The sequence below is a fragment of the Silene latifolia genome, chromosome 5 (assembly GCF_048544455.1).
Source record: "Silene latifolia isolate original U9 population chromosome 5, ASM4854445v1, whole genome shotgun sequence".
Taxonomy (NCBI): Eukaryota; Viridiplantae; Streptophyta; class Magnoliopsida; order Caryophyllales; family Caryophyllaceae; genus Silene; species Silene latifolia.
In genome coordinates, this window is record NC_133530.1 from 18,739,662 (window position 1) to 18,767,351 (window position 27,690).

At 37.7% G+C, this 27,690-nt stretch overlaps 4 protein-coding genes and 1 long non-coding RNA gene across 5 annotated transcripts in view; 3 read left to right on the forward strand and 2 right to left on the reverse strand.

Moving 5' to 3' along the window:
* Positions 1-10,547, reverse strand: part of LOC141654959 (uncharacterized) — a 45,152-nt gene extending 34,605 nt beyond the window's left edge. Inside the window, exons 1-2 of the mRNA XM_074462066.1 lie at positions 10,538-10,547; positions 9,214-9,330 (exon numbers count right to left, since the gene is read on the reverse strand). Of these exons, the coding sequence (XP_074318167.1) occupies positions 9,214-9,330; positions 10,538-10,547 (127 nt within the window). The remainder of the gene's footprint in view (positions 1-9,213; positions 9,331-10,537) is intronic.
* LOC141655962 (uncharacterized) lies at positions 7,378-8,351 on the reverse strand. The gene is made up of 3 exons (XR_012548269.1): positions 8,252-8,351; positions 7,689-7,896; positions 7,378-7,602 (listed from the first exon to the last, which is right to left on the reverse strand). It is a non-coding gene; the product is annotated as an uncharacterized LOC141655962 (long non-coding RNA).
* A 1,122-nt stretch (positions 10,548-11,669) lies between the features above and the next one.
* Positions 11,670-12,994, forward strand: LOC141654960 (B3 domain-containing transcription factor VRN1-like). The gene is made up of 3 exons (XM_074462067.1): positions 11,670-11,759; positions 12,249-12,549; positions 12,855-12,994. The coding sequence occupies exons 1-3, from the start codon at positions 11,670-11,672 to the stop codon at positions 12,992-12,994; spliced, it is 531 nt and encodes a 176-aa protein (XP_074318168.1).
* Positions 12,995-16,149: 3,155 nt separating this feature from the next.
* Positions 16,150-18,027, forward strand: LOC141656956 (polyubiquitin). Its single transcript, XM_074464052.1, has 2 exons — positions 16,150-16,288; positions 16,946-18,027. Exon 2 carries the CDS (start codon positions 16,946-16,948, stop codon positions 17,861-17,863), a length of 918 nt encoding a protein of 305 aa, XP_074320153.1. The 5' UTR covers positions 16,150-16,288; the 3' UTR covers positions 17,864-18,027.
* An 899-nt stretch (positions 18,028-18,926) lies between these two features.
* On the forward strand, positions 18,927-19,780 carry LOC141654961 (B3 domain-containing transcription factor VRN1-like). Its single transcript, XM_074462068.1, has 3 exons — positions 18,927-19,116; positions 19,185-19,345; positions 19,448-19,780. Exons 1-3 carry the CDS (start codon positions 18,927-18,929, stop codon positions 19,778-19,780), a joined length of 684 nt encoding a protein of 227 aa, XP_074318169.1.
* Positions 19,781-27,690: the final 7,910 nt, after the last annotated feature.

A 27,690-nucleotide genomic window follows, 5' to 3' on the forward strand; every position in this document is an offset into this window, starting at 1 on the left:
GCGCGCGGCCTCGGCCTTGGCTCTCTCAAAGAAGGACCTCCTTTTCGGCGTCCTCCCGAGCTTTCTCTCCAAGAGCGCTTTCTCGGCCTCCCCCTAAGCCTCTGCTCATTGAGAAGATCCAGCTTCGCCTTCGCGGCCACCTTCTTAGTGGCATTAAGCTCAAAAGCGGATTGCGCCACGGCCTTCTCCTGCTCCATGATACGAGCACGGTCGACTCGTTCCACCTCGCCGATCTCTTGATCAACCTCGCTTTCCGCTACAAGTCGGGAGGGGAAGCCTTCGGGATGAAGAACCGGTGGCGACGTTTCGATCACCGACTGCGGTCGGGAAAGGGAAACCTTACGGGATGAAGAGTCAATGGCGACGTTATGATCACCCGACTGCGCGGGGTTCTCCTCCACTTCACGCTCAACAAGAGCGGCGGTCGGCAATGGTGATCTACAAAATTAAAAAAAAAAAGAAAAAGAGCATCGTATCAACATACATAGGCATGCCGAAGAGCACATCATCGGCGGCGCTGATGAACAAAGCTAAATCGAGCCACGGATAGATCAATACCGTGCTTGGCCTTCTTGGCCGAAGGGCGCATTTCCTCGTCGCCAGCAGCGAAGCAACGGCGCAGTAAAAGGCTGTGCCTTTCTTTTACGGACAAGGGGCGACCCCTCCTCCTCATCGGAGTCATCCCCATTGGAGATATAAACGATCTCCACCGTCTCCTTACGAACGAAGGGGGGATGGAAGGCGGAGCCGATGTCGACGCCATCACCGCCGAAGGCTTTGTTTTCGCGTATGACGCGGCATGTTACTAACAACCTTCGCACAGGCCTCCACCACATTCAAGCTTTTCATTTCTTTGGTCCATAAGATCATTCGGCGACGTCCTGCGGTCATGGGTCAGAGCCTTGGGATGCAAGTTAGCAACGGTTTTGTCTTTGTGCAGCCCCATTCTCCGGAGGATATCCTCGGACAAATCCGGTCCAAAGTGGTCTGCGAAGGAAACAAAGCAAGAATTAAGTAGAAGAAATAAATCGAAGTTCGAAAAAACAGGAACATTGACAGCGGTGATGGGCCTCATACCGACCCCACTCACCTGTGCTAAGGCGGTATGAGGCCGACATGGTGAGCGGCTCATCGAAGAATGATGCGTTGGGGAATCCATCTTTTCGGCACCCACTCTTGTCCGCCTCAAAAAGCCTCATCGCGACTTCTCATCCTCTTTAAGAAGGACCTTGCTGGCATCCATCTTGAGCTTTTTCCGGGTGACCCATCTGTCATGTTCCGCCTTAGTCTCACACCGCAAGTTAACCAGTCTTTGGAAACGTGGGGCAAAGCGCGGATAGTCATCCAAGCACCTTAACGTACACCCACCGATCTCTCCAGTCTTTGCGAGAAGTAAGTTTGTCAACAGAGACATAACCCTTATCCATGTGCACACTGTATCAACCGACGCGCCGAGAGATGTGGTGGAGATAATGAAGCCGGCGGAATAAATTTACCGTCGGGGCCTCCCCTTTGAAGAGACAAAGCCACACAAAGCCGACTATCGTCCTCATGGCCAACGGATGCGGTTGGGCCACAGCGACGTTCATAGCTTTGATGATAGCCATGACGTACTCATTCGGAAACCGGGCCCGTACTCCAAGTGTCGCATGTATACGCCGGTATGGCCCGGTGGAGGGCAACAGAGACGGCTTTGACCCTCCTCGGGGATAACAATCTTGTATCCCCTGCCAAAGAAGAAATGGCCCTCGAAAAATGTCTCACCGGAACAACTGGCCAACTTATGGGTCCAAGCTCGGTCAACGCGTACCTTACAGACGTCACCGTGATCCATAACGTACTGCCTCCCCTCTTTGGGACGGGCCTTTTCAGCATCATCACCAAAATCGTCTGCATCATCATCGACATCATCGTCATCCTCCCATTCCTCCAAAATTCGGGGATCAACTTCAGGAGAAGGAGACCTAGGGCCCCCAGGCCTTATCAGGAGGGCGTCCAACTTCTCCTCCTCACCAAGACGCGACGGGGAACCCCCCCGCGCCGGTTTGCTATGCCCAGCATCAGCAGAAGACATGTTTACAATAAAAACTTACAAAGTTAAGAAATTGGAAAGTTTGTTTGTTTACCTTGAAGAAAAACACCCGCCGGAGTAACAACTCTGAAAATTAGAAGACAATGAAACCCTTGAAAGTTTAGAGAGGAAAATTTTGGAGAATGAAATTGGTGGCCAATTTCACGGGATAACTGCCCTATTTATAGGGAAAAGCCCATGAAGAAGGACCAATCAGAGAACAGCCCATGAAGCGTCAACCAATCAGCGTGCAGACACGTGTCGGACATGCAACCACGGGATGTCAATCGTTGCAACAGTTGAACGTCAATCAATGCAACAGTGACCAAGCGTCTTCAACACGCCCATTCATATCTCTCCGCCTATTCACCTTCCTCAACAAATTCCCAAGCATCTGTTCTCCGCCGGCCACATGATCAACCAAGCTAAGTAGCGCCGGCCGGGGGCAATCAAAAACAACCGGCACTCTCAACCCTGGTCTCGGCCAGCGTCACTTTCTTTTCCACATCGGATGCCCTTTACGCATCCATGTGGAGGGGGGATATGGTACGGCCTAAGAAAGACCAGGCCGAGGTAAAAGAAGCCGCCGCAGAAGAAGCCGATGCAGAAAATTTTCTACAAATTACTTGCGCAGAATATACGCTCAAACGTACATCGAAGCCCATACCACGGCATAGACTACGCTGGGGACAAATTGATGGGGCATATTCTGCACCGCTGACCAAGTCAACATGTTGAGCAAGGTCAAAGATATCCACAGCAATTTGACGGCTTAGACAGCCTAGCCGATGCAGCCCATCGGCCTGTCCGCCTGGGTCTCGGCATGGCAACCTGCCAGCCGGGACACATACCCGCGTACTCATATCCAAGATCCCTCGGCGGTGAGTCAACAGGGCCCGCCGGCCTGCCATAGGTCCCTCAGCCGAGGGGTAGATCAGTCTTTCCACCTGCTAGCCACTTGGCCACTTGGCCACTACGTGACAAAAGGTGAAAGTCTATAAATACTCCTCAACCTTCATTGAGGAAAGATATCCACAACTTAACCTAAGAAACACTATTCATCTGGTATTATCTTCCTTATCTCTCTACAATATACATTCAGTCAAGCAACAACTTATCCCTTAAGTTTACTGACTTGAGCGTCAGAGTGAGTACGCTTGGCACAAAGCCAAGCCCTCAGTTCGTTCATTGTTGCAGGAGAGGCTGAGAGGAACAATTAAGGAAAGAAGGATTCAACCAAAGACGACATTCTACAAGCTACGAGTGGTAACGAATATCTGCTCTGGAATTACACCCGGAACAAATACAATCAAGTGTTGCATAAAAAGATCTTGAATTCGCAAACAAATTAATAATGAACTTTTTTACTTTGATAAATAGTAAAATTAAATCTTTTTATTTTTCAAATATAGGTAATTATTACGTCTCATTACATTTGACTAATTAAAACACATCATAATTTTTAACCATTAATCAAAATCGAACATCTACCTAGTATAAAAGCTAGGTTTTTTCTATCTTTCTTATTGGTTCCTTAAAATCAGGGTAAAGAATTGCATTTTTTATAGGTGGACCCTACCACAAACTTGCATTGGATTTATTTAATTTTCTCTCCATACAATTTTTTCTTTGTTGACAGATTAAAGTATCTTTTAAGGAAAAATATAAAACGTAAAAGAAGCTTAAATAAAGACTAAAAAAGTACATGGAGGCTAAAAAAAATGAAATGTTAATCTACACTTTATTATATTAAAATGTAGGTCATGTGAAATGTCGCGGGTTCAGCATATGTACTATATCTTAATTAATATCTAATGTACGTAATTTATATTTCAAATTTAAAATGTTATATATGACTTGACAGAGAATGTAATCATTTTTTGTATACTTTTACTTACAATTAATGTTTTAAACATCATACTGTGCAAATTTACATGGGCTTAGATTATCATAATAACATAGAAATTAATTCACTTATCAAGTCATTAAAAATACGACTCTCTATTCAACTCTCTATAATTATATCCATCTGTCTAAAATTTTAATAGTATAACCGTGCATTTTTTGCACGGGACTAAAACTAGTTTCATAGCCGGAAGATGTATCTACTAACCCTCTAAAGAGGAGAGTAGCCTCATTCCAATCGTGCCCTAAGGAGAGTCGGTCGATTCTTAAATTTCTTTATCCGGCTAAAAACGTTGACAGCTATATCGCAAAATGTCACAGATGTCCTTAATTTGGATAGAATATCTCGAGACATGAGCAATCCATCCTGTTGTCGTAGTCTCATAAAACACAACCACCTATGTAAATTGCACCACATCACTGACTCCTCCAAAGCAATTTCGATATATAAACACACAGGATAGATTTGTTCAAGAAGACGAGTACCAAAATCTGATAACAGTGCATAAAGAAGTTGAACAAAAGAAGTGAATGATGATGTTTCTCTACATCACAGCTAAATCGCCAAAATCAGTACCCTACCGCAATGCTCTACACATCTAGCGTTGTTATGTTTCCACAGGTGTTCCGGATGAGTGTTATACATTTGAATGTTGTGGAGGATCATCTTTCCAACCTTTCAACAGTAAAACGTAATTCATCAGCATAAGTCCAGACAAATTCCTGCACAATTAAAAAAGAATGTAAATTGTAATAGGCCCAATACTAAAAGAACGAGTGAGCCACAATTTTAGACATAAATGAAGCCGCTGCAAATAAACTAACATAGAAGTTACTCCTTATTTACTAGCAAAAACTTTGACAAGCCAGATTCGCTAAGAATAGTTCGCCTACATATCATTATTATGGTTCGTTAAATGATTTTAGTCAGACCATTAAGTCATGCTAAATCGTACTCTACAAAGCGGGCAAGAAGTTCAAAATCAAATTTGCAGAACTAAAAAAAAATAATAGCTTGAGTAATACAGTGATACTGATGACTTTGTAAACAGTTACACATAGATGACATAATTTAACTTCAGTTATTGTGATGACTTTGTAAACAATTACAAATATTTACTTCACGCCATTACAACAACATTTTGCTATATTACATCATATTCCTGAACCAAAGCATGGTGAGCCTTTGGGCTAATTTCCCTGAGCCATTATGTGCAAGAAATGTAATTCCTCGTCATTATGGTTAGAGCCATGAGTTTGAGAGAAAAAAACATGGTATAGGCTCAACCACTATCCACCACTGTAGGGTGTAACCTAAAACAGTTACATATTTTATGCAGTATTAGTGTATTATTGTAATTGCTATTCAATGTCGTCAATATCTCACATTCTCCCCCCTTGATTAAGTGATCTTTAAGGGAGAATTTTTAAGGCTCTTTACGACCTCAAATCAGAAGAAATTTTCGGCAGTGCATAAATAAGTTTCAAACTCATTAACTCGTGAAAAGAACTGTAGGTGTGGCGAAGCTAAACCAATAATTCGATTCACCCAACTCAAATAGGCTTCGACTGCATTGAATCACCAACTAACAACCAGACGTTTTAGTATCAAGAAAACTCGTTACAAAAGCTGTGTGCTACTCGGTTTAATTATAGTCTAAAAGGGCAGTTGTCACAAAGTGTAAGTGTAGGAAAGTGTAAGTGTAGGAGACTATAGAGTAAATAAGTAGTACATTACCTCACTCAAAATACTCCATTGCCACATGTCTTAAAATCATACATGGCAAAATCATCCCCAGCAAGAACCCGGTAGCCATATTTTGGACCTGGATGAATAAGCCCGCCAGTGCACATAGCGCAAACTCTACCAAATGAAGATTCTGCAGAAAAGTGAGCATTAGAGGTTGCCAAAGACAGTGTAAATGCACAAATATTATAAAATGGTTATCAATTACCCCTTTAAACCTCTATATTATGTATTACACTCACCTAATTCATTATTTCATTTTATTCCCTTTATCGCCACCACTAATGTCTACCATTGTTTTTTACTTTACCCCTCCAGTGATTATAAAATGCATCATTATAAAAATGATTTACCATATTTAGCATCCTTTTCCATGATGCAACAACCAATAACTTCGAGAAACGGCTCTTTCTCCATAGTCCAGTTGTCGGGAGAGTGACCACTAAACAAGGGAAGAATGAGCTCGGCGAAACAAAGCTTGGTTTCATTGTTGAAGTTGCTCGACTTCACCGTGAAATTCATATAAAAAATTATTCTACACTTTTCCATCCGGTCAATAACTGTTGTGACTACCAAAAGTTCCCAATCAGCCTCCTGAAAAACCAAATCAATAAAATTTTAAATCGGCGTTATGAAGCTGGCACCTTTGCAAACCCGCAAAATCATTTTGTTAGGTAATATTAAATTCTCATTGCAAACATCAAAACTTTGGGTTTCAGGCTAACACAAAATAAATATCCAAACCAAAGAGCCACATAAAAAGATAAAACCAGAAACGCTTGAAATGACCGTGGGAAACCGAGCCAAGTCAACTTGCAGTGAGCCAAAACTGGGAATCATTTTGAAGTCGAGGATTCCCAAAAATGACGAGCAGTGAATCAATGATGATTTTATGAAGATTCAAAATTTTAGCAATTCCGAGTATTTTGCAATGCACTTTTAGGGTGTGTTTGGATTGAGGGATTTGAGAAGAAAGGGAGAGGAGGGAATTGGAAGGATGAGAAATCCATTGTTTGGTTAGCAAAATGAAGGTAGAGGGATTTGGAAGGGAGAGAAAATGGATCCCTCCATTTCCTTCCTACAAGGCAAATTATTTCCCCACCAACATAGGCAAGATTTGGAGGGAAAATCATCTCCTCCATTCTCCCTCCCTTCCCCTTCCCTTCCTTTCTCTTCCCTCCTTCTCCCTCCCCTTCCTTTCCCTCCTTTTTTTCTATCCAAACAATGCCTTAAAGATGCTAAAGACAACTACCGGTGTACGCTATATTACCTTTCTAAAACAAAAAGGACAACTGGTGTACTTCTTCAAATAGTTGATCATTCACTTGATTGGCCAAAAGCCAAACCACATGAACCAGCAACATCATAACAACCTCAAAAACACACATATCATTTGCAGGGCTAAGGGGTCTTTTTCCTTGTGTAAGAGATATTACATCAAGTTACAATAATTGTCAATTTGTCAGTCCCCTCTAATATAAATCGCCATTGCACTATAGAAGTCTTGTGTGTGGTGGTTGGGTTATCGATTACAATATAAGAGATCTGATTTCCATGATCCGAAACAACCAACCAAAAAAAATCTTAACACCTAATTGACACTATTGTAGATAAAACAAGAAAAGAGTCACATAATACAACTGACTTACCACTTTACAATTGAGATGTTTGACGGCTTTCATTGCAAAGACGAGATATTTATCCATATATCTTATTGTATCTTCTCTAATTGTCGAACAATTCAATCCCGTTGAAGGACGATAAAGCCAAAATCTTAAGTCTTTAAATTTGTCTCCAAGTACAACATTGTAACCGTCTTTGGGACCCGGGTGAATCACCTTGTCATGACAAATCATGCAATTGATGCCCAAAGGATTACCTGCATTGAGTTTTAAAAAGTAAATGTCATTAGTATTAAAATTTTATCTCAGTTTCCTAAATTTACAATATGTCACAAGTCTTAACCTGTATCAACTTTCTTCAACAACGCGCAACCTTGAATTACAATTCCTTTTTCATCAACCTTGTTCAAAGAAGGAGTTTTTAACTCGGCATAAAACATTTCATCCTTTCCAGATTTTGATTTAGCATCAAAGTTGACGTGCATTGTTGATTTGGGATATGAGATATCATACCCAACACGAGTTACCTCGACTAACTTGAAATCGACATTCTTGCAAATACCATAACAGTCAAATATCAGTACAATTGATACCTTGATTTGGGAAATGACGCAACCATTAACTTTTCATATAACGAATTTAAATCTAGATTAAAATTGAACATCAAGATTATCTGACATGCAACGACTAATAGAAAGTAAGATAATGACTTTCCTTGGTATTCGCGCATAGTAAACAAACTAGCTGAATGAGGGCGTGTAAGATAGTGTAGGCACAAAACTATGCATCATATTGAGTTCTCACACAATATTGAACAAGGTCAGGTTGTATAAGTCAAAATCATTCGTACTAAGCACAACCGAGTAGTATAAACAAACAAATACAAACGGGGATAAACACACATACCTGGACGCAATTGAAATAGGCTAGAGCTATTTCGGCAAACGGGGAAAACTCACTGACTTGACGTGTAGGATATTGTGGTAAAGTGATAACCTAAAGAGGCATTTTGCTGAAGACAACAACATGGTATTATAATCATTACGAGTAATACAGTTACAAAGCAGATAAAAAGCAAAGTAGTGAGTATTGAACCAAACCAAAATACAGAAATACTTACTCCATAGGGTTTCTAAATGGAAGATTATGAGACATAGCATACCTAGCGAGCAGCTGAAAAGAAAACCGAAAACCAACTCAGAAATACTTGAAAAAAAAGTATAATATCAAGCCCCAATAGAGAAAGTCAAAACCAAAGGCAATGGACAAATGATAAATCACCTCCTCAAGTCCATCACCATTTTCATACAGCGGGGATGAGTCGTTTATAAAAGCAGTCTGATCCAAAAATGGGCGATCCCTCCTTACTCCACAAGTTTGAAAACTACTTATATATTCTGTCACCAAAACATAATAATAAAAAAGATAGTCTTTCAATTTTTTCAATAGACATAGCATAGTCCTTTTAAGCACGATTACACCCTTGTGGCTTCATGGCTAGGGAAGGCTTGCCCCAATTACACCCTTGTGGTGGGACCCTTTTCCAGACCCTTTACGTGTGAATTGTTAGTTTTGAATTTATGACCGGCGTAAAGTAAAGTGACTCACTATGTTGTTTACATAGAGGTAAAACTATGTACATCAAAGTATCAAACCCTTTACAACACATGGGTTGTTGTAAATTGCTTTAAACCTTGTACAAGTACAACATATACTAACATGGATTTAAATTACAGAGAATTTCACTAAATAGTATCAAAAAATAGTTTAAAACAACTGATTCGTTTTGTGTAAACCGATATGAACTATACTAGCTGATTAAGACTGAACAATTGAATTGAAATTATATACATATATAGAAAACATACTTATATCCAAAGCCCTAATTTTGGAGGTAGAAACACCCAGTAAATCCTCATAACTACGCGCACGACGATACACCATAGGATTCAATGCCGGGTTAGAAGAAGAAGAATCAGACATAACTGTTTCAACCAAAAATTAATAAAATTGAAAGTTAATCACGCAGAATTTCAACCGAAAATTAATAAAATAAAAGCAAACAAAACTAATCCGAAACAATACCTGCAAGCTGGGTAATTTGATGAAGATTTTGATTTTGATTTTGATGAATATTGTGAATTTGTGATTGTGTATAGAAGCTGAGTTTTTTTAAAGACATTTTATTGGTGGATGATTTTATATATATGAGTCTCCCATATTTTCTATTCTATTTAATTACCCTCTCTTTCCAACCCATTCTCTATTTCTATCTTTTATTCCTATTTTAATTACTTACTAAATTTAATGTTCGGGCGATACCCGGACCAACTTGTAATATTATGTCTCGTGAACTCCCGTGTACAAAGAGGCTTTGATGCGTACTTCAATTTCAAACTAACTACATTACTCATCCTAAGAAATTTGTAATTCAGCAAAAAAGTAGTTAAGACTAAAATATTTAACGTATATTACTGTTTAGCCTTTGATATGTTGTTATGTGCTTCATGTTTTTCAATTATTGTTAGGATTTACATAGTATTTGTTTTTTTTTACAATACAATTATTCAGGTTAAAATCCAATAATGACACTTTTAGTACGCTTATAAGAGATTAGTTAGTCGTACAAATACACAGAAGCTTAATATCACATCACAACACGTCTATAACTAAATGTCACACACCTTAGTTTTTGAGGAAATCTTACTAAATGCCCGATCTATCTCATAACAAAAGGGCTCGTAATAAAAGAAACATACTCGTATACCAATTAAACTTACAAATCGAACCTCTTTAATAAACACAATAGTTAATGTGACAACATTAGTTACAAAAGGTTTACAATGTCAAAACTACAAATTGCACCTCGAGAAAATTAATGAGACCATAAACTAAAATAAATACCACTAACACCAAAAAGTTGCTACACCAAGAAAGACAGTTTGATTTAAGAGGCTTTTTCGCAACGATTAAGGACTGAAATTATCACAACTAAATTGCAAATAGCCAATTACCATAGGTCAATCAACCCATCAATGCAAAAATTTTACGCACCCTCTTAAATAAATCTTAGAATCGCCTCTGTATTTAAGGGTGTGACGGTGTGTCTATAGTCTAAATTAACATATTCTAATCTCATAATAAACATGTATAAACTGAATGCGGAAGCGATAAAAGGGATCGATTACTTACCTCCAGCCATTGCTTGAAATTATTAATCCGTCTTAATGAATAACCCAATTTTTTATGCCCCAAATCTGGCTTGACTTCCAAACCCTCAGCCTCACAATTTAGATGGTGTATTTTTTTAATGAGGTAGGTTTGGTGAATTGTGAGTGATAAGTTATGGGAGATAATAGTGGAAACAAAATCCTAGTTAAATTCCACAATACAATGTACCAACTTACTCTCCATAAAATAACTTAATTAATTATTAATAAAATACTTATTTATTTTATGGAATATCTTACATTCTCCCACTTGATCCATTTAACAAGATACATAACATATGGATCATGACGATGAACTCCCTTAGAGCAAGAATTAATCTTCGATGTATCACAATATATCAAATCACTCACACTACATACACATTTAACCTAATGAGTAAATCCCACGTTTAATCGAGCTTCAAGCAAAATGATATTTCTCAACATTACTTTATAAATATACGCATATAAATCCAAAAGAGAAAATATACAACTTAATAAAAGTTTCTTACAAAAACTTAATGGATGTACTACATAATGGAACCAAGTCCAATTCTCACTACATGATCCTTGAAAGTCTTAATTGACATGCCTTTAGTCAAGATATTGTCGTGTCTATGTAAGTTGTACTTCCTCCATTCAACTTCACTCTACCACTTTCTTTTTTCACGTTTGTCAATGCGTGTTTTACGCGCTAAATATCGTTAGCTACGTATTTGCAAAAATTATAAAAGTTAGATATTTTTAATGTACTCGTAAAGACGAATCAATCAAACAAGGTCCCACATGAATATATTTGCACTTACGTATCGAGAGACAATCGAAATTGAATACACAATTGTGAATAGTGTACAAAAGTGAAATAGGTAGAGTGGAGTTGAATGGAGGAAGTATATTATTTGATCCGTTTTTAACTTTAAAACGGATAAATATTCATATTTCTTCCACTCTCCACTGTTGATTGACAAGAATTGCATTCATTTCCTACAGCTTAGCAGCTTAACTTATTTATGATCCAAAAGACTTGTTATATTTACTTCTTGGAGCTTCCATTATTAAACACATTGTTAAACACTTGAAATAATCCAAAATAAAACAACACAGCTAAATTTGCAATGTCCATCATGGGTATTGATGATCATTCTCATTACTATCCAAGCTTCTTCAAGATAATTCTCGAGCCTCGACACGATCTTTATAAACTGGTACTACACTAATGTTGTACTCCCTCTATCCAAGTCAATTCCATACATTTGATCAATATATGTGACTATGTGAGGTGTATTTTGATCAAACGTATATAATTATATTGGCTTGAACGAAGGGAGTATATATTCTTCTGCCATTTAATCATGTCCTTTGTTTTGCCAAAGTTGTATAAATTTGCTATCTTCTTACTTTCGTAACAACATTTCCTTCACAGTAGTTTGTTTACCTCTGATTAAAATAATTTATGAAAAATATGAAATGTAAACAAATGATTGAGATGCGCGTATGGAGCTAGGTAAGATCAATAAGCTCCATGATTCATATTTCATAATCCCAAATCAATATAAGTTTTCCAGGATCATATGAAATATTCTCTCTTCACTAAATCTAATATGATATTAATATGATATCAAGAGTCCTCAAGAAAAAGGCTCTGACTTACGGTTTACGTTCAATGGAAGCTAATATTTGTCTAATTGTATCAGGGAATTCCTATTAAGTTTATGACTGAATATGGGAATGATCTGTCGGATGTTGTAAGCCTCAAAATTCCAACCGGTAAGACATGGATAGTTGAATTACTAAAAGAAAATGGCAGAGCATGGTTCGGAGATGGTTGGCATGAGTTTGTGACTTATTACTCAATATGTCATGGCTATTTCTTGGTGTTCACTTATGGAGGAATGTCTCGGTTCAATGTGTTGATTTTCGACATGACCGCTTGTGAGATTGAGTACCCTCTTGATCCTCAAATCAACCCTTGTCCACCTAGCTCTTCATCAAAAGGTTCTCTGTTTTCTTACTTGATTTCAATTTCCATTTTACAATTAGTGAAAATTATTCGTCGAGTAATAAGTCTAGGCCTCTAGGGTTAAAATTCATACCTAATTTCTGTGAGGCGGTTTTACACTAATAGTGTAAGACAGGTCTTTAAAACATAAATTATGGTTATAAAAATGTTTAAAAATGTTACATCAAGTCTTGTGTAAGGCGGTAAGGCTGCTTTACACAATAATTTGTGCTCGGATACAGGCTACTACTAGCGCGCGCTCTTCACACTTGGTTTTCTTGCTTTTCCCTATTTCTTGCAGAATATGGGATGCTTGCTTTGGTTGGGCAATACAAAAGGAAATTCAGAACTCTGACCCGTGAGCACATCAAGAAGATTAATTCTTATCAATTTGAAAACCCTTGTTTTACCAGTATAATTGTTTTTGCTGGTTTTATGTAGGCCTTATTTAAAAGACGCCGGACTTGTGTACTATAAGTTCTTTAATTTCAATATCGGTCTAATTTCAAAAACTTTCACAAGCATCTTTCTTTTTCACCTCTCTTATAATCTGTTTTGAATGAGACTCGTCTAAAGTTAAGATTGTCTTAAAGAAGAATTGGTGAAGTAGGTAATGATTTGGTCGTTTGGATACCGTAGAGTCTTAAGAAACAATGTATAGTTGAGCTAGTTCAATCTATACACGTATTATAATTAACCTTTTGGATGATGTCATATCACATTGACTTATATAATTTCATTGTTCGTCGAGTGAATTATCTCCTCCAATCCAATCCGTTAATATTTCAAAGGTTATATATTTGGATATCAATAACAGTAAATATGCTGCAAAACATGAAACCAGTCAAATATACTTCCTCCATTCAACTCCACTCTACCACTTTGCTTTTTCACGTTTGTCAACGCGTGTTTTACACGGTAAATATCGTTAGCTACGTATTTGCAAAAATTATAAAAATTAGATATTTGTAATGTACTCGTAAAGACGAATCAAATAAAATCCCACATGAATGTATTTTCACTTATGTATCGAGAGAAAATCGAAATTTAATATGTATTTGTGAATAGTGTAGAAAATAGAAATAGGTAGAGTGGAGTTGAATGGAGGAAGTATTTGGAAAAAAATACGGTCAAAGCTACCACAAAAACCACAAAAGCGAATGGACAAAATCAGGCCCGACAAAACCAACTCCGCCTCCTTAATAATAAAGAAACGAAATAATTATTCTCGCATACTGACTACACCTGACCTAATACCAAAGTTGGCTGGTGTGAGTGGTAAGGGCTCTCATCTCTTAAACAAGTGGTCAGGGGTTCGATTCCTGACTCTTGCGAATGAAAAAGCCAAACTTGGGAGGGGTCAACCCATTAAATTGTCTTCAGTACCCCGAAGGAGATTGCCCCAGCTGTCGGTAGGGGGATACTTCTGGTCAACACCAAAAAAAAAACACCTGACCTAATTAACCTGATTCAAATTGGCCGAAAGCCCAAAACTAGACCCGACCTAATTAACCCGTTTACCAAATCCATGTAGAATGGTTTGGATTGCAAGGAGTTTCACGTTAGGAAAGAAGAGGCCATGACAGCTGAGAGTGCTGACTCTACCTCTCATTCCTTTGCGAAAACACCAGCAAGGAAAGGAAAGAAGCCCTTGTTATCTTCGGCTTCGTTTGATGATAGTGCCCCTGCTAGTTTACCCGAGGTGACTTCCCAGTGTAGCCTTGTGCCTTGCGAGGCCATGGATGAGACGGTCAATTCAACCAGCTCAAGATCATCTCAATTCAGTTTTACCCACAAGAAGAAGCCACATAATCAGCTAACTCTTTCATCTCAAGACTATGAGAATTTAATCCAGGGCAAAAATCTTGCGTTCTTTCACCCTAGATCCTTGTCTACCACAGGGGCGAAGCCAGAATTCCAAATATGGGGTAGCGAAAAAATATACATCATAATCGTAAAATAAAGTAAAATTCATGGCGCGAGAGAATAATTTAAGATGATTTCTAATTATGACAACTTAACACGAAAGAAACAAACAATAAACCGCGACAAAAACCTTATATTCAATTTTCCCATATTTTTTATCTCGTTCAAAGTAGTAAATCGAATGAGAGGGTCCCATTATATAAAATACAACTCAATTATCACAAATTCTCATTTGTGACGGCTGATATCCGTCATAAGTTTGTGACGGCTCAAATAAAACTCACATGGGAGGATAAAGACAAGTCATTTGTGATTTTGTAATTCCCTATGCATTCTACTTTTTGTATTCTCTACCTATATGGATGATACTTGACCCGTCACAAGTGAGACCTATTGCTCAATTCTTAACATTAAATGATTTTTTTTATATAAAATACACCGTCTTATCACGGTATAATACAATCTTATCTATAATTCGTGACCTCTTTTTTATTGCTAAGATCAATCATTCAAATTTTTATCTTCTTAGAAAACTACCAAGGCCAAAAAAAAAAATTCAAGTTATTCAATAGAGAAAAAAGAAGATTCTAGTACAAAACATCAATAATTAGAAAATTTTAGAAAAATAATAATCAATTAAAGAAAAAAAAGGCAAGTATAAAATAATTATAAATCAGGTATAAAATAATTATCTTAAAAAGGGATTTTAATGAATTTGTTTGAGATTTCCAATCAATTAAGAAACATTTAATGAGAGTGGTGAGAAAAAGTCGAAAGCAATGAAAAAAAAGGATGGTTGCGGGTTTCGAACACGCGACTTGCTGCTTGAGAATTTCTTACACTTACCACTGGAACAAACGCCCTTTATTGTTAATATTGCGCTGTTATTTATAATTATCCTATTCTTATGACAGTTGGGGTAGCAGGAAATCGATTTCTCAATTATTATTTTTTTGCTTGGGGTAGCGGCGGCCACCCTTTGCCACCGCCTGGCTTCGCCCCTGGTCTACCATGAGGGTCCGTCCCCTCATCTCTAAAACTATCCAGACGGAAACTCCCCTGGAGGATATTTCAGGGCCAGCAGAGGTTCCCATTTCTTCTCCTATGTCGGAGAATCTTCATTCAACCCTTCATGTCAAGCAAGAAAGTGCTGAGCTGGTTCAAGAGGACGTTATTTTTCAAGCGGATAAAAAGAAAAGGCTCTCTTCTGATTCTTCCCATGTTAGCAAAGTATCAATGACAACGTTTAAATTTGCAGCGGTTAGGAATCCATTTGACAACAAATGGAGTTGCGATGAGGGTCATTCCAAGGGCAAAGGTCGTACAGGTCTAGTTTTTCCTACTTCTAAAAAACGCTCGTCTGTTTCCGTCGACGTTTCAACTTCTTTTTGCAGATCTGCTCGCTCTATCTCTATGCTTACAAGGACCAAGAGAAAGGAAGTTCAGTCCATCGAATTTGACAGCCACTATCATCCACCTTTTAAGAAGATTCGTATTTTCTCTTCAGTTACGACTTCTTGTACTTTTTCATCGGTTATATTCGGTAGCTCGGGAGTATCTAATCCCCCTTTGTTTGTTTTTTAAATAAACGGTTTGTAGTACCTTCTTTTATTTATGAAAGTTTACTATTGTCGAAAAAAAAAAAGGAAAGAAGAGGCGTGACGTGAGGGGTGACTTCTAATCCTGATCTATATATAAGCCGGCCAACAACCATCCCTATAAATACCACCGCATATAATCATACCCTTTCATTCAACTCACAATCAATCAATTGATTCAATCACCAATTCCTCAATTATTTTCGCTAAGGTATAATTTTTCCCCCTTTCTATTTTTTCTTCAATTTCTTCTTTTATTTTATTGTATTTTGTTATTGTAATTTACTTTAATTTAATTCATGCACCATAATTTTCAATTGATCTTAGCATTAAGATCAGGGTTTCATTTTTGTAATCGGAAGTTACAATTTTTTACCCAGCTTGATTGATTTATTGCGTTGATTGATAATTTGATTGCAAATCCATTGGTTTAATTCAGATCGCTTAATCTTTTGTTGAAATTGTGTGGAAATTTCGTTCTTTTTGCTGGTTCTTAATTGATTGAATTTTTTTTTAGCAATTAATGAATTGTCTGGTTTTAGATTTGTGATTCATTTGTGTGGCGATCGATGATTCTGCAAAGATTTTTCTTTTTCTTTTTTTGTTATTATGATGAAATAATTGTTGGTTTATTTGATGGTCATATACTTTGAATTGTCTGATCATTAGGAAGTACTTGCCATAATAAGTGGCGTCTGCGTACCAGCAAATTAGTTTTATTTTTTTGTCACAAACTGATTGTTAATGATGACCATAAACTTTCCCATTTTATGGGATTTCATTGATGGATGATTCTTAATTAAGTGAAATCTGTTCGCCTCAAATTTACGAGTGCTTAAGTCTTAATTGGGCTTTTGATTACGTGTAGATGCAAATCTTCGTCAAGACCCTAACTGGCAAGACCATTACTCTCGAGGTTGAGAGTTCCGACACCATTGACAATGTCAAAACCAAGATTCAGGACAAGGAGGGCATTCCTCCAGACCAGCAAAGACTGATCTTTGCTGGGAAGCAACTCGAGGATGGCCGCACACTCGCTGATTATAACATTCAGAAAGAGTCTACCCTTCACCTTGTGCTTCGTTTGAGGGGAGGCATGCAGATTTTCGTGAAAACCTTGACTGGAAAGACCATTACTCTGGAGGTCGAGAGTTCTGACACCATTGACAATGTCAAAACTAAGATTCAGGATAAGGAGGGCATCCCCCCAGATCAGCAAAGGCTTATCTTTGCTGGTAAGCAGCTGGAGGACGGCCGCACCTTGGCAGATTATAATATCCAGAAGGAGTCTACCCTCCATCTTGTGCTTCGTCTGAGGGGAGGGATGCAAATCTTTGTCAAGACTCTTACTGGCAAGACCATTACTCTTGAGGTCGAGAGCTCCGACACTATTGACAATGTCAAGACCAAGATTCAGGACAAGGAGGGAATCCCCCCAGACCAGCAAAGGCTGATATTTGCCGGAAAGCAATTGGAGGATGGCCGTACCCTGGCTGATTACAACATCCAGAAGGAGTCTACCCTCCATTTGGTGCTCCGCTTAAGGGGAGGGATGCAGATTTTCGTGAAGACCCTTACCGGAAAGACCATCACCCTGGAAGTTGAGAGTTCGGATACCATTGACAATGTTAAGACGAAAATTCAGGACAAGGAAGGGATCCCACCAGATCAGCAGAGGTTGATCTTTGCAGGGAAGCAGTTGGAGGATGGCCGCACCTTGGCTGACTACAATATCCAAAAGGAATCCACTCTCCACCTTGTCCTCCGCCTCCGTGGTGGTTTCTGAGCTTTTGGGGACGGGGTTCTTACTTGACCATGTCCGTTCTCTGTCGTTATAGACTATTTCCCTTTCATTTTATGACGACTATTCCTTTTGTTGGTCATAAAACATGTTAATGTTGGATCTCATATAAGTTAACTACATGAATAAAAAGTGCCATTTGTATCTAATTTGTGTGGTGGTGTCTCCGTCAAACTCCATTACTGGTTTTCGAAACTTGAATACCTCCGCAGAGCTACGTATGAAAACAGCAATAGACATTATCTCACTCGCGGAAAGCAAATAGGATCAATGAGCAGGGTAACAATGAAACTGAACAAAAAATTTATCATAAAAACGGCTCTGGTAATTAATGTAGTCCTCAACAGTTGATGTTTCAGTGATTAAAGTCTCCTTATTTACTTTATTATATAATTACTCCAGTCTCCATATTTATTTATAATTTATATTTGATTGATGAACGTCAAACTTGTTTAAGTCTCATCATGGATGTTGATGATCATCCAAATAATTTTCCAAGCTTCTTCAAGATAATACTTGAACCTAATCACCACCTTCAAAAATTGGTACTCTGTATTATTCTTACCTTTTCTCTCTTTTTTTCTTTAGATTTAGTGACGAATTTTGTAGATATGGTGTCTTTTCCTTTTTTCGTTTTCGGGTTTTGTTATCATTCTTCATTTTTTAGTTATCCAAATTTAGAAAATACTCGTAGTACATTATAAATAGGAATTGGGATGGCGGAAGTAGAAGTCCTTTGGTTAAAAGTTATTTTTTGCGAGGCTACTGGCTACTACATTACGCTACTAGTTCGTCCCCTGAAATTTTCACACACTGCATGCTGCGTGCTGGCTTGCATAGTAACGGAAGTCCTAAATTTTGTTGTTTCGGATTATCCAGGGAATTCCAAAAAAATTCATGACGGATCATGGGAATGATCTATTGGATGTTGTAAGCCTAAATATTCCAACTGGTAAGACATGGATTGTCAAATTACTTAAAGAAAATGGCAGAGTATGGCTTCAAGACGGGTGGAATGAAATTGTGAGCTATTATTCAATATGACAATATGTCCTGGCCATTTCTTGATGTTCACTTACGGAGGAATGTCGCGATTCAATGTGCATATTTTCGACATCACATGACTACCTGCGAGATTGAGTACCCTCTTGATCCTCAACAACCTAGGGAAGTACAGAAGAGAGTCAACGTAACTAAGACCAGGGCTAACCACAGTGCCCCTAATTCTTCATCACAAGGTTTGTGACGGAACTAGAATTTTCGGTGATGGTTATTTCTAGTTAATTATGTTTTAACTTTCTTGCAGAAAATGGGATGCTTGGTTTGGTCAGACAATATAGAAGGAAAGTTGGTGTGGTCACTCGTAAGGATATCAAGAAGATTAATTCTTATCAATTCGAAAACCCTTCTTTTACCGTCATAATGCACCCATCTTATGTGACGGATACTGGTAATAAGTTTCGCGTGGTAAGAGTTTTATTCACTGTACTATATAACATATAAATGAGGTGGAAGGGCGTGCTAATTCAAATAGTTACCGGTCTAATTTGTTTCGGTTTGGTGCCACAGAGAATACCATCAAAAATTGCTGCAGAGTACTTCACAAATGCACAAGGGACCGGTACGCTTCAAAATGCAAGTGGTGATACATGGCCGATTAGATACAATGGCAGTTCACCAAAGCTTCTTAAATTTTCATGTGGATGGAAGGAGTTTGCATTGGACAATAAATTATGCGTCGATGATATTTGTGTCTTTGAGTTGATTAATGCAGTCGAGTGTTTATTCAAAGTTGAAATAATCCGACATTCATCTCTACCATCAAGTGTTGGTGTGGCTGGTCCGAGTACTTCTACAACATCTCCGGAAGTGAAGCGTGAGGTAATATTAATCGACGATTAACACTTTTACAAACTCGAAACTGTAAAGTTGTTTTTGAAACAGCGTATAGTATGATCATAAGGCTAGGGAAAGAATCCCCAGGAACTATTTGGAGTATAATTTGTGTGTTTTATGTAGTCTGTAATTTATTTATTTATTGACAATTTCGTAATTAATTAAAACGGGTTAAGTTTTTACTCTCTAATCCAAATCTTTATTAAATTTAGTTTTTGAATGTTGATGTACTATTGTGTTCATTAGTTTCATCTTTGTCTATATACTTTATGTGAAAAGAACATGTAGTAGACAACTAAGCACGATTGTTGATACTCATTTATAAACAAAAAAGTCCGAGAATATGTGGATCTAGTCAATATAAATATATATTTTTTAAATCTTTAGATATTACTGACGTAAATGAAAGCTTCTTGTTGTAAATGAAAACTTCTTGAAGATTATATTTTATCCCTAAGGTTAGATCCCACCCTCACATCATCCACTTTGGCTAGTAAGCCTCATATATATGCCTATTTCCTTGAAGAACTTTTTTCATTGATAAATACAGTTTCATTGACTGAGACGGAGAGAATATTAAATTGTCGATGTTCCTACTCGTATACGACTGTACTCATATAGTCATATTTCTTCCATTTCCGTCATTAAGCCTCATTTGGATACAAAGGCATCATGAGTTCATTACAAAGGTATGTGCATGACAAGTTTCTTGTGTACATTTTCCTAACCATTCATTTCCATACATTTGGATACAAAGGCATCATGTGTAGTGTGTACATCTTTGTGTTGATTGTGAAAAGTTTGTAGGCCTGTTATTGTTATATCACAAATTCTTGTTTGTGACGGCACATATCCGTCACTCTTGAGTGACGGATACCATTTTACCTCACAAAGTACTCTCTCTCTGCAACACTATTCATGTGGTCCCCTTTCTCCACTAACCCATTTTGTTACCATTTTAACTCACAAAATACCCGCCACAAATGGTAACCCGTCACAAGGGAGACCAATTGTTGTTATATTGAGAGCACTTTATTACTGGGCCTAGAATAGTTGACCCAACCGGAATGACAGATTCTTGTTTAAGATGGAGATTCCAATTTAAGTTTAAACGGGCTGATAATATGAATATGACAAAAATAGAATGAATCGTGAAAAAACAAAATATTTAACTTTAATGGTCAAGTGGGAGTTTGACACGTTTTAATGTTGCTACGAATACCTCTGTCCTAAGGGAGACTAACTGAATCCGAATAACCCTACTTGATAACGCTAACCCGAGACCCGAAAGTGCATACGAGAATATAAATAAAGGGTCCATTGGATCCTAGTTAAAGTATTAAATCATTGACCAAAAAATGAGCGATTTAAAATGAGTCGAACCCGAATTGACATAACTTGACCCCAAGTGTCGTAGCCACATGTAAGGGAGTGGGGTCTTGAGACCCCACAGCTTTCCGACAAACTGACCCCAAGTGCCGTAGCCACATGTAAGGGAGTGGGGTCTTGAGACCCCACAGCTTTCCGACAATTGACGTTTTTCATCATCAAAATTTGTCCGATTTGAAAATTTTGTCTTTACGACCCCTTAATAAAGAAATGAACAACAATTACATTAAAATAGAGTCCACACTTAAATGATTCTGGCTCCACCAGTACCTGACCCTAAAAGACATATGTGCTAGATCTGAATTGACATGACCTTAACTAACTCGAACCACACCCGACCCAATTAACCCTTCGCCACCTCTACTTCTTACTTCATGGACTGTCCATTATATACTTCTTAAACACTTAAAAATCCACAAAAAACCACTTAACCACCTAACAAATTAACAAGCTAATATTTGTTTTGTTATGTCCTTCATGGCCATAGATGATCATTCTCAAATCTTTCCAAGCTTCTTCAAGATAATTCTTGAGCCTCGGCACGACCTTCAAAGATTGGTATTCCTCTCTGCTTAGCAATTTACCATTTTTTTTGTACGTGCCTTGTTAGGGATACTTAAAATGGAATGTTTGATGATGAATATCTTGAAAAATGAAAAAGTAATTGTACTTCAATTTCTTATCAATTTCATACTTAAAACAATCTGTTTAAGTATCCTTAACATGTGTCAGTTGTCCAGTTGGGCATAAGTTAGAAAAACCGTTTTTTTTTTTGTTGCCAAAGTTGCATGAATGAATGGGCTATGTTTTTTACCAACCTCACTTGCATAGATGAGACAAACCTATCGGTAATTTTAATTCATTATATTTTTCTCTTTTGTATAATATTTGACCCGTCATAAAGTTAAGACGGATATGCTCGTTCTAAATGAGAATTTGTGCTCTTATTTTGTCTACAAAACTAGTCTTGGTGACTGCACCCTTTAGGCGATGTCAGGGCCATAGAATCAACAACATATTCTGCATGCATGCAATGTGTGATAATGTCAGACTTATGAATTTTGATGTTGATGATAACCACAACTTTGGAAAGTATAGTACAAATTACAGAGTAAAATGTACTGAAGTCCTGTTTGATAAGGAGTATTAAAGTCCTCAGTGGCAGATTTAGGGGGACTAGTAGGGGCGCTTGCCCCGTTGAAAAAAAAAAATGAAAATCTTGCAATGTTTAGTTAAAATTCCGAATTTTTTAAAGTTTACTTATGACATTACTTGTTCGCTCCCTAACCGCAAATCCTGGTTGTGCCACTGAAAGTCCTAGTCTCCAGCCTACACAAGATAAGTAAATCAGATGTATGCAACATTTCTTATGTATGTATTGTGCTTAATCAACTTTCTTAAGGTAATTTGGAACTAGATTATTGTTCCATTTCATAAAAAAGCCCGTGTCAGTTGTCACTCCTAGCAATTACGCCGTGTTTTGTGACATACTGCACACTGCATAGGGACTAAATTCTGATATATATGGTTACTGATGTTAGTACATGCAAATGATGCAGTGGAAACTCTAACAGTTTCAGAATTGTATCAGGGAATTCCAGAGAAGTTTATGACAGAATATGGGAGTGATTTTATGGATGTTGTAAACCTCAAAATTCCGACTGGTAAGACATGGGAAGTCGAGTTACTGAAAGAAAATGGCAGGGCTTGGTTCAAAGATGGTTGGCCTGAAATTGTGAACTTCTGTTCAATATGTCATGGCCATTTCTTGATTTTTACTTACAGAGGAATGTCTCTGTTCAATTTGTACATTTTCGACATGACTGCCTGCGAGGTTGAGTACCCTATTGATCCTCAAGAAAGCGAGACCAAGGCGTACCCAGGTTCTTCACCAAAAGGTTATAACGAAGCCGTGATGGTTATTTCTTTTAAGATCCTCTTTCCTGATTGATTCAATCAGTTCAGTTTCAATTTCTTGCAGAAAATGGGATGCTTGCTTTGGTCAGACAATATAAAAGGAAATTTGGTGCCGTCACCCGTAGGGATACCAAGAAGATTAATTCTTATCAGTTCGAAAACCCTTCTTTTGCCATTGTAATGCACAGATCGCATGTGACGCATAGTCTTAATAACTTTCGCATGGTAAGAATTTTATTCATTCTACTACACAAGTATGTCAGAACGTTGCAAACATACCATTCCGTTTGTGTAAAACCGTCTTACACAAGTATTTTTGTTAAGTTAGTCTTGTGTAAGGCGGTTTTATTACACTAATATCGTTGTAAAACAGATCTAAACGGATCTAAATGGATATGACTCATATGAGATATTAATTTGGATATTTTATAATGACTGATGTGCGTCTACAACTTAAAATTAGTACTCGGTAACATATAGTAAATGCCAATTAAAATAGCTACTGGTTTAATTTGTTTCTGTTTTCTGCGACAGAGTATACCATTAACATTTGCTGCTAAATACTTCACAAATGGACAAGGGACGACGGGCACACTACAAAATGCGACTGGTGATACATGGCCGATTAGATGCGATGGCCGTTCGCTGAAGCTTATGAAATTTTCTTCAGGATGGAAGGACTTTGCGTTGGACAACAAATTATGCGTCAATGATATTTGTGTTTTTGAGTTGATAAACGCAGTCGAGTGTGTGTTCAAAGTTGAAATAATTCGACATTCATCTCCAGCTTTACCTTCAAGCGTTGGTGTTGGCCTGGCTGGTCCGAGTACTTCGACAACATCTCCGGAAGTGAAGTGTGAGGTAGGGATTGACAATTAACACGTTGGTTTCGGAACTTTGTATAGTTGATCGGAAGGCTAGGGAAAGAAGGCTCCCGGGAAGTCGAGGATTATTATTTTGGTGTTTTAAGTATCCATTGTTCAAACTCATTAGACCCTTGACTATTATTTTGGTGTTTTAAGTAGTCCACTAGTTTAGATCCCGCGCAATGCATAAAACTAAGTAAAATTGAACTCTAAAATAATAGTGTATCTCATTAATGGTTTATTTTTCTCGTTATTATATTTTTTTTCGAGCAAAAAATAAATTAAAACCAATGACGTAGCTAGGACTGGGCCAGGGTGGGCCATGGCCCGGGGTCCTTTGTAAATACTATGTATAGGAAAGGACAGCAAGAAATACACGTTTGTTCTATTGGCACAGTTGGTCAATGCTCCCATCGTTAGAATATGCTATCTGAAGGTCCGCAGCTCGACTCCTCATAAACACATCCTTTACTTTTTATTTTTTAATTAGACTAAATCTCTCTCCAGCCCTATTTTATTAGCTTTCATTAGTGGGCTTTCTATTTCTTTAATTGTTTTACGATTTTTATCAATTGAAGTTTATGCCATGAAGGGACTCTACAACTTTTACAACTACTCTTATAATATTTCTTTCAGCAACTCTCCTATAGGACCGTCCTATAGCATAGGACTGATCCAAAAGAAGAGAAGCCCAAAGATAACACTTAATTTAATTTATATTTTAACAAGACGATATTTTATGATAAAAACTAACATATTTAAATATACAAGTTATTAATATAAAACTTTAGGTTATCAAAATAAAATATTTTTTTTACAAGTTTATTAACTAAGTTTTTTGGGCTTTTGGTTATTTCATTAAAAAGGTGAGTTATGAGTTAATTGTTTGGGCTTTTGGATTATGGGTTGGTCTTATACTATAAGACAGTCTTATAGAACAATTTGTGTATTTCTTATTCTTATACCATTTTTTTTATTTGTTCCATGCACACTCTTTATTCATTTCTGAGTATTTTCGTATATAGTATTCCTATAATTTTTAATTTTGTATTCAGGCATTTTGAGACATATTGAGAAGATAAGTGATATCGAAAATTGATAAATTAAATGTAATATAAGAGATATGTTAAGGTATTTTAGTTTCATCAGATATATTTAAGTCGAAGACAAAAAGATTAATTTCGGCCCCACCTAAAATTCGGTTCTGGCTACGTCCCTGATTAAAACTGAAAATTAATCCAAGAGGAATGAGTAATGTGCTGAAATACATTTTTTTTAAAATTATTTTTTTATACCACAATGCTAATGATTCCAATTTATAAATTCTCTCAACTTTTTTTTTGTTATGAAATTAATCAAAACCAGTTAAAGTTTTGTTTATACATAATATGAATAGTATGAATCAAGTTATTATAAAATAATAATATAAATAAAAAATTTAACTGGTTATATTCTTATATTATTTATACTTTAATTAAAATATAATAGTTTAGTGTTTAGTGAAAATTATATAATTTGATGAAAAGATTATTTTTTATGAAAAAAAATTATATAATGAAATACATTATAATTGTTAATTTCCTTATTTAGTAAATATAATTAAATTATCAATAGCTTCCTTATTTAAAAATTAAAATGATGTTTTTTGCACAGAAAATTATGAGTTCACCTATTTATTTAGTAAATAGGGGATTGTTAAATTGTCGGATTTACCCACTTGTATACGAGTGTACTCATTACGAATGTACAACCAGGCCGTCAAATGAATTTAGCAGGTCCCATTCTAAAACTCAAATTGTAGACCCCGAATTATAAGTAGCGGATTTATGTAGAAATAACGACTAAGATATCAATTTTCAGGGAAAAATCCTAAAAAATTATATAATTATTTTAGAAGAAAAATTACTTTCGTCTCATACAGTGATTTTTTTTCAATGATTAGAGGATATATTTTATTTTAGTTATACTTATTTTACATGATATTCATTTTTTTAGAGTTAGTCTCATGTTTAGCGATTTTATATTATTATTGGGTTTTTCTAACATGTGTCATTAGGACACATGTTAATAAGTTAATTACAGAAACTTTATTGAGAATAAATCAGGAAAGATAGATGTACAAACTCACATTTACCATGATTAATGAAATATTCTCAACAAACTTGTTCCGGGTGTAATTCCGGAGCAGGATTGTGACCACTTGAGCTTGTGGAATGATGTCGTTGCTTGTCTCTTCCTTTCACTCTTTCCTGTAAAGATGAACAAACTGAGGGTTCGGCTTGGTACCGAGCGTACTCACTCCGACGCTCAAGTCAGTAAACTTAGTGAGATAAGTTGTATGTTTAACTTGGCAAAGTATATTGTAGAGAGATAAGGTAGTTTTATACCAGATATTCCAGTTAGTTTCTCAATGAGAGATGATGAGTATTTATAGACTTTCACCTTTTGTCACGTAGTGGCCAAGTGGCGTAACAGGTGGAAAGACTATCTTACCCTCGGCCGAGGGACCCATGACATGCCGGCAGACCTGGTTGACTCCATGCCGAGGGGACTGGATGTGAGTACACGGATATGCCTCTCGGCCGGCTAGTTGCCAAGCCGAGATCCAGTGTGGACAGACGACGATGACTCGTCGGTTGCTATTTTCTTTTGACTTGTTGTCTTTTAGCTCTGACCTTGGTCAATATGTTGACTTGGTCAGCGGGTGCAAATTTTTGCCCCATCAATTTGCCCCCAGCGTAGTCTATGCCGTGGTATGGACCTTCGATGCGTGTTGAGCGTATTTTGCGCATGTCGAACTTCTTCCTCGGCTTGGTCCTATTCAGGCCGTACCATATCCCCCCTCCACATTGTTGTGTAATGGACATCGAATGTGGAAAAGAAAATGGCGCTGGCCGAGACCAAGGTTGGGAGTGCCGCGTGCTTTTGATTGCCCCCGGCCGGTGCTGCCAAGCTTGGTTGATCAGCTGGCCGTTAGCAAGTAGATACCAAGGAGCGTGTTGAACTTCTTCCTCGGCTTGGTCCTGTTCAGGCCGTACCATATCCCCCCTCCACATTGTTGTGTAATGGACATCGAATGTGGAAAAGAAAATGGCGCTGGCCGAGACCAAGGTTGGGAGTGCCGCGTGCTTTTGATTGCCCCCGGCCAGTCCTGCCAAGCTTGGTTGATCAGCTGGCCGTTAGCAAGTAGATACCAAGGAGCGTGTCGAAGAAGATTTGTCACTGTATGTCGATTGACATTCCGTGGCTGCATGCTTGACACGTGGCCTGGTGTTGATTGGTGGACGCTTCATGGGCTTTGCTCTGATTGGTCCACTGAACGGGCTTTGCTCTATAAATAGAGCAGTGTGCCCCTCATTTTGATGTGCAAATTTCATTTTCAAGAAAAATTTCCTCTCTCTAGTTTTTGAAGACCATTACAACTTCGGCAGGGGGTATAGAATTATTGTCCCTGAGAGTGACCAGGCAGTCTGTTGCCCTCCCGAAGGCTGTATAGGCGTGTATATTAGGCATCTGGAGTATGGGCTCCGTTTTCCTCTTCATGAACGTGTCTCGGCCATAATCAAAGCCATGAATGTCGCCGTGGCACAACTGCTCCCGTTGGCCATTAGGACGATTATTGGCTTCGTATGGTTTTGTCTTTTTAAGGGGGTGGCCCCAACGGTGAACCTTTTCCGCCGGCTCCACCATCTTCGGCTGTCTACCCAAGGCGTTATGGGGTGGTACAGGGTGCAGACCGAGCCG